This window comes from Ziziphus jujuba, chromosome 2 (genome assembly GCF_031755915.1).
Source record: "Ziziphus jujuba cultivar Dongzao chromosome 2, ASM3175591v1".
Lineage (NCBI taxonomy): Eukaryota > Viridiplantae > Streptophyta > Magnoliopsida > Rosales > Rhamnaceae > Ziziphus > Ziziphus jujuba.
In genome coordinates, this window is record NC_083380.1 from 22452532 (window position 1) to 22460693 (window position 8162).

General features: G+C 27.7%; 1 protein-coding gene across 1 annotated transcript; it reads left to right on the forward strand.

The window, feature by feature from the left end:
• The first annotated feature begins 5815 nt into the window (after positions 1-5815).
• Positions 5816-6399, forward strand: LOC107419075 (dirigent protein 22-like). The gene has a single exon (XM_016027800.4). The coding sequence runs from the start codon at positions 5866-5868 to the stop codon at positions 6391-6393; it is 528 nt and encodes a 175-aa protein (XP_015883286.1). The 5' UTR covers positions 5816-5865; the 3' UTR covers positions 6394-6399.
• The last annotated feature ends 1763 nt before the right edge of the window (positions 6400-8162 follow it).

Genomic DNA, 8162 nt, shown 5'->3' on the forward strand with positions numbered 1-8162 from the left:
GCCCGTAGAACCGACAATCTGCTGGGGTGCTGACCCGATACGGATGAAGACCGGGCCGATCATTAGAGCTTAAGCCAAGAGGTTTAAGGACAACCTAGGAGCATTTATACAGGGAGTAGTTAATTCTTCAAAGTGCTTGTTCATACTCGAAGATAAAAAGCCTATTCTAAGCATCCGAGTGGTGGAAGTCGATACGGACTCGGATAGCTGTTTTCGTGCAAATTTGAACTTCGAGTAGCAAGGAGTGGTTCCAACACTTCATGAACTCAATAAATATCACTAAGAGGACATGGAATCCAGCAAGGCAGAATCAAAAGCATCTAAAAAGGACTTGTACAAACAGCATCTCAATTTGGCCAAAAATGTGTTGTTTTGCTTTGACTTTTCTTCTTGTTTGACTTATTCCAATCAAGGGGCAATGTGTGGGAATCATTATTAATCAGACTTGGCATCCTACATGGCATATGGAAGCTGATTTGGAGCTCAAACAAGCTGGAGATTTGTCAAAGATACCTAGTAGTCAAACTAGTCAACTAGTTTCCTAATTTGATTTTGACTTTTTGTTTTAGGAAATTAGTCTTTTCTTTGGTTTCTATTTATTTATTTACTGGAAAAATAAATTTAAGAAAGTTATTATTTTATTATTTTTATTGTAAATTAATTAGTTCCTAATTAAAAATAAAAGAATTAATTAATCCAAATTAGATTAGGAAATGAGGTGAATTTCAGCCAAGCTAGGTTTCCTATTCTTTGGTGGCGGATTTTACCTAGATAATTAGGGTTTTATTTTGTAACTTTTAGTCTATTTAAGGGCTTGTTTTATCAATAATAATCAGTACATTATTCATACAGAAAATTAATTGTGAGATTGAATTTCTCTTTGTCCTTTTTTAACACTTAAAACACCATTAGAGAGTGAGTGTTTTAGTTTTGACTTATTAATAGGATATCCATCATCTATTGTGGCATCTTAATTATACCAAGATTTCTAATCACAGGTTGGTTAGGGGTTGAGGTCAATCCATTAAAATCTGAACTTAATTGAGATTCGGGCTAATATAATACGGGTTTAGGCCCATGTCATCCTAGGTTCGTATCACACACTCTCTTGCATTTTTCTACTTAAAAGAATATCTCTAAGTTCTAATTAAAACACACTTAAACAGCAACTAGATCTCAAGTATGCCCTAATTTAACTTACCAATAAATTAGCAACAAACCAAACAATTACCGAGTGAATTGTTAATACCTAATTCTCGTTTTTTCTATCCAAAAGAAGAAAAAAATTAACAAAGAAAATTTTCGGTTCTAACAAAAAAGTAAACCAAAATATTAAGGACCAAAAATTAAAAGATCAAATTGAGAAAAAAATTTCAATCAATTAACAAGAACAACAAATTGGAATAATCTATAAGATAGTTGTTGCTTGTAGTTCTCGTAATTCAAGTTTTTGTCTCAAATACTTTAACCAATTTTAGTCCAATTAATTTCACACACAATATTCTAATATCCAGAACCAATATTGAATGAATGAACAGCAACTCCAATAATTCTCAATTGAAATTTCACACCAAACAAACTCAATTTTTTTTTAAGTCACTCAAACCGACCTTTTTTTTTAGCACCTCTTTGTTTTTTTTATCACTAGCACAATAATATCACACAATCTCCAGCAACACAACCATCTCAAAAACACAAACTGCAATGCCAAAAATTTATCAAACCTGATCCAATTTCCAAAAAAAGACAAATTGCAAAAATATTAGGTTTATGCAATATGCTTTCAAATTCCTCTTCTTTTTTTTTTAATATACGAATGCAACTAATTAAGATTAAAACAGAAAATAAAGATCAACAATAAACCAAATTACTAAGATATAATATGCAAAACAACCAACAAACTAGAAAGCAAAAATTCGGCTAAAACAACAAAACCTAATTTGGCTAGGAAGAATTTTTTATTTTTATTTTTATTTTTAATGCTGAATGTGTATGAGTAAGAAACAACCTTAACCTAATGTTAAAATTGCATAATAACATAAAAATAAAATAAAGAAAATATGATAGATCAAACCTGAACAAAATTAAGCTCTGATACCAAATTATACGAACCTAGGCCGACTTCCTCCTAAATCCATATTAAATTAGCCCGGATAAAAAATTAAGTTCAGATTTTAATAGTCACCTTGACCTCTAATCAACTTGTAATTAGAAATCATGGTATATGATGAAGACGCCACAATAGGTGATGGATGTCCTATTAATAAATCAAACTAAAATATTCGATCTCTATTTGATGTGTTAGGTATTCGAAAAGAACAAACAGAATTCTTCTCACAAATAATTTTTGAATAATAATCTAAGCAACTTTTGCATTGAAAAATAAATCTTTAAATAGCCTAAAGTTACAAGAAATAAAACCCTAAAGACATTAGGAAAATTCAGCCAACATAGAGAAAAGATTAGAAAAGTGCCGAATTTCCCTAGTTTCTTAAACTACTTTTGTATTAATTAATTCCTTAATTTTGAAATAAAAATTAATTAATTTACAATCAAAACAATAAAATATCACTCTTCCTAAATTAATTTGTCCAGAAAATAATAAAATGAAAATGAAAATAAAAGACTATTTTCTAAAACAAAAGTTAAAATTTTAAATTAGGAAACTAATTGACTAGATTGCCAAACAACTGTCTTTGCCTATTCACCAGCTATCTTAGGCTCCAAATCAACTCCAATATATCATGTATGATGCCTAATAGGATTAGAATTGGTTCCCATACGTTGCTATTTATTAAACTAAGCAAAACTTACTTGGAATGCAAAAAAGGACCTTTTTAGAGCCAAAAAAGTGATTTTCGGCCAAATTGAAGACTTGTGCACAAATGATAAACTTGGATGCTTTTGCTTCTGCCTTGACATAATTTCATGGCCTCCTGATGATCTCAATCATCTTCATAGGCTAACAAACTAGTCCCTTGCTGCCCAGAGTCCATAGATGCACCAAAACAGCTTTACGAGTCCATTTCTGCCGTCATAACTTGGATGCACAATATGGGCTTTGAATCTTCAGGTATAATCATGCATACTTGAGATTTAATAACACCTTGAATAAAGTTAACCAGATTGTCCTTAAATCTCTTAGCTTGTACCCTTGTGATTGGTCCCGTCTTCAATTGTACAGGATCAACACTCCAGCAGGTTGTAGGTTGTATGGATACAAGTGGAATCTCATCAAAGGTTGTGGGATTTCAATTTTGAATTTTTTATTTGGGTAACTTAGGTTTTGAAGTTTCAAAATTATTGCAAATTGATCCAATTTCTAATTGAAGTTTTAAAATTAATGGTACTGATGTTAGAACGATGTCATAATTGTTTTGAAAATATTGAAAAATAGATTTCTTATTTTTCCGTTTTATATTTATGGTTTTTTTTATTTGAAAAATAATACATTCTTTTTTTTTTTATTAAAACTAAAATACCGACAATCATAATTAAATGTTTGTACACCTAAAATTATACCAAAAATTCTAATTAAAATAAAACGGGAATTTTTGTGGTAATAAAAATAATTTTATTAGATTCAAAATTCAAAATAATATTTTACACCCAAAACATAATAATAATAATAATAATAATAATAATAATAACAACAACAATAATAATAATCATGATAATAATGAGACCAAAAATTAAAAAAAATAAAGTAAAAAAATTTTTGGGTCTAATTGTTACCATTATTTATTTTTTAGAAATTAAAAAAATATTTTTTTTTAGATTTTTGAAAAAAAAAATACATTTGTGATTATCCATTTTATAAAAAAAATACAACAAAAACAAAAAAGACCAAATGTTCTAAGAATGATCTAATATGGAAATGAATTATCGTCCCTTTTTTTCATTTTTGAAATTTTTTTTCCATTTGATCGAAAAAGAATAAACCATTCAAAATGCAAAATGAAAATTAGACCAAAAAATTAAAATGGAGGTCATATTTCCATTTCTCCCATTTTGGTCTATTCTATTAAGTTTTTCCATTTTTTTTTTTTTCATATTTGGCCTCCATTTAAGTTTATTCTACTTTTTCCAAATTAAAAAAAATATATCTTTTTTTAATCTTTGATCTAATTTTCATTTTGATATTTTGGTATAATTATTTTTAATTTCTTGGTATAATAAAAATAATTTTATTAGACTAAAAAATTCTTTTTTTATTTTTTTATTTTTAATTTAATTTTAGGTCGAAAAATATTTAATTATAATTGTGAGTATTTAAATTTAATAAAAAAAGAATATCAAATTTTCATGTTAAAAAGCATAAATTTAAAAAGAAAAATAACAAATGTATCTTTTTTCAAAATGTTTTCAGAAAAAGAACTTAAAATTTGGTTTTATTTTTTAGTTTTTGTTCTAAAATTTATTTTGTTGTTTTTTTCTTCTTTTGTTGTTTTTTTTTTTTTTTGGATTTGGGTGTAAAAATATATTTTTAATTTTTTAATAAAATTATTTTTATTCGACCAAAATTTTCAATTTTGTTTTTATTTTTATTTTGTGGTTTGAAATGTCTAAAAATATTTAATTATGAATATGGGTATTTTAATCTAAAAAAAAATAAATGAATACAAATTTTCAAATAAAAAATTGTAAATATAAAATGAAAAAATAACAATGTGTATTTTTCAAATTTTTTATTTATAAAGACATAATTATGATGTTAGCATGATATCATGTTGGTATCAGATTTTAACACTACCATTAAAATTTGATTAATTTGTAACTATTTTGACGCTTCAAGGTCTATTTCATCCAAGTTAAAAATTCATTGTCGAAATTGTACAATTATAAATTTTAAAGTACCAAAGTGAAATTTACCTAATATAAAAATATTAAACAATGAGAATAAAGAGACCAATTTAGTAAAAAATATGAATAAGGAAAAAATAAAAATTCTAAAAAAATATATTTAAAGCTATATATGTGAATTTATATTTTCATATATATATATGTATATATATGAGGGTCTTGAGAGTGCTTCGTGAGTTAGAATCTGAATTAAAACAAGTAGCTCCTTCTAAACGGAAACAAAAAGACTTTGAATAATATTATTGACTTACTGCATCATTAGTCAATACCGACATCAGCCGTCGAAGTCTTCTTCTATTCACGAACTTTCTCCTATTTTTCTTCTATTAATTATACATACATATTATATATATATATATATATATATATATATAGACAGAAAGAGATATATATAGACAGAAAGAGAGAGAGAGAGGTTTAAATAAAATTTTTAATATAAGGATTAGTATTAGAGTTTTTTTAATTTAAATTATACCGAAAAAATAAAATTTAAAATTATATTAATAAAATTATCGATTTATAACAGAATTATTTTTATGTGTAAATAAAATTTTAAAATGTTAATAAATTAATATTTAGTTTCTTTTCGAAATATAAATTCTAATATTTAACGTAATTTAATAGTTATAAAATATAGATAATGATTTAATAAAATATGATAAACTTCATTTAAAATTAATTTATATATATATATATATATATATATATATATATATATGTATAGGTTGCTTTTATGTTACAGATCGTGATAACATTTGCACTATAAAATTATCTTTTATATATATATATATATATATTATATGTATACATATAGTCAAACAAGCGTGTATAGTGGGAAACTTATTATTCTACTGCTTTGAAAATTAACATGCTAGCTTGACTTTTCCAACCCAAACCACCTTATAAATTCTTGTTTCTAACCTCAGTAACCTGTATCTCACAAATCCAAAAAAGAAATAATAATAATAACAATAATAATAGTTAGCAATATCAGCCATAGGTATGCCGAGAAAATTTCTTCTTCTTCTTCTAGTAGTTCTTCTAGCATGTTCTATCGCAGATTCCCGAAAACCCAAACACACCCATATCCAATTCTACATGCATGATATCGTAAGCGGACCAAACGCCACAGCCATCCCAGTTGCCAGGAGGTTATCAAACTACACAGGTTCCGACCCAATTGCCACCATGTTTGGGACGGTTTCAGTTATTGATAACCCACTAACAACGACACCGGACCTGAACTCTACGCTGATCGGACGGGCCCAAGGTATATACGCCACGGCTTCACAGCACGTTGAGTACAGCCTTCTCATGACACTGACGGTTGGCTTCACGAGTGGACCATACAACGGCAGCACGTTGAGTGTGGTGGGTCGGAACCCTGTGATGAGTGAAGTGAGGGAGATGCCGATCGTTGGAGGAACTGGGTTTTTCAGGCTTGCTCATGGATATTGCTTTGCAAGAACATATTCTATGGATCAAATGGACGCAGTGATTGGATATAATGTTACTGTTGTTCAATACTAGAGGAAATTCTCTGTCTTTTATTATTATTATTACTATTATTTTTTTTTGTATTCGGTCGTTGGCTGAGTTCACAAACATTATAATATAATTTGTGATGGACGATACATATATGTTTTCGCGATAACAATAATCACTAAATTGACCATTTTTTTCCTTTTTTTTTTTTTTTTTAATCAAATTTGGATATCCTCCTATCAAAAAGAAAACGGAAATGGATAACTTATTATTCACCTCAATTTAATATGTGATAAATTATTTTTTTGCATCTTAATTTAACAATTTGTCGTGACCTTCTTTTGTTAAAAATAAGGAATTAAATATGGGTATTGACCAAGTGGGCAAAAATACGCAGCATACTAATTTTTCTAAATCAACTTTAGTCAGAGAAAGTAACATTTTTTTTAAGCAATGATTAGCTTTGGGGCTTCAATTAATAAATAAATAAATAAGTAAACTAGAATATTAGCTTTAGAGCCTTAGGATGACTGTTGAGTTACTTTTTGTATGTTACTAAATTTTTATGAATCAAAACATTCAGTTGTAAAGTATCTAACTCATAAATCAATGTTGAAAAATGAAGATTAGATCCCAGTTAAGTATGGTAAGTGATTTAGAGAACACTAACATATATTTAGATGGTTAGGTATACATTGTTCCACATTATTTTTGTTTTTCATTGTTACTTATATTTTTATCAGTTTTTATACTTTGGGTATTTTGACTTTGTTTTGAAATGATTTTTACCAAATTTATGAATGTTAAAATATCTAATTTGACCAATTTCTAGATGTTGTTGGAACAAAGTCCCTATGTTATTCGAACAACATCTGTTAGGTCTAAAATATTGATGATTTTATGCCATATTTATAATTTAATATTTGTTAGTTTGTGTTAATTTGTTATGGAAAGATACTTATTTATGTATTTTTCTTAATCTAGGTGAAAGAGGAAGAATTTTAAGAAAACAACCATAAAAATGGATTCCCTGGGTCGAATTATGGTGGGAAGCAAGATTTGAGCTCGAACAGACTAAGCATTAAAAAGATTCCAAAAAGATACCTTGAAGATTCCATAAAAATTCTATCGAGAATTTCATGGTGGAAGTGGATGTCATATGAATCATCACAATCTGAGAATTTCAAATGTCTCGCTATTTTTGGATTTCGAGGTGCGAGCAAAGAGTTATCATCATTTAAAGTTTGGAATTTATAAAAAGGAATATTCTAGTTAAATCTCCACCATTGATCAAAAGAGGGAATCAAGTCAATTTGAGGGCTAAGATAAAAACAAGTGGCAATAATTGGTTAATTTATCATTAATGAGGCACATGTCATGTCACATGCTTCATTAAGGGTAAATTAGACTAATTAACTATTTTTTTAGGAGGAATTAGATAAAAGGAAAACGTCTACCATGTGTTATTCTTTGAGTAGTGGATGTATGTTGTTCAGACAATATTCTCCCACATGTGATATATTCAGTGGTGGATCTACATTGTTTGGAAAAAGTATATGTTGGTCGGACAACATTTTATCACGTGTCATACATTAATGTTGGATTTATGTTGTTCGGAAAAGGTGTATATATTTTGCAGACAACATCCTTACATGTGTCATTTTTTGGTTGGATTTTAACACCTATGTTGTTTAAACAAGGTCTTTGATTTCATTAAATACCTATTTTTTTCTCGATTTTGTTTTAAAGAGAAAAATTAAGAAAGAGTTCTAGGTTTCTAAATGTGGGTGTTTTGCCATTAATGGAGATATATT

Bases quoted from the DNA above. Each gene is read 5' to 3' on its own strand.
- LOC107419075 (XM_016027800.4), top strand. From the start codon at position 5,866: ATGCCGAGAAAATTTCTTCTTCTTCTTCTAGTAGTTCTTCTAGCATGT.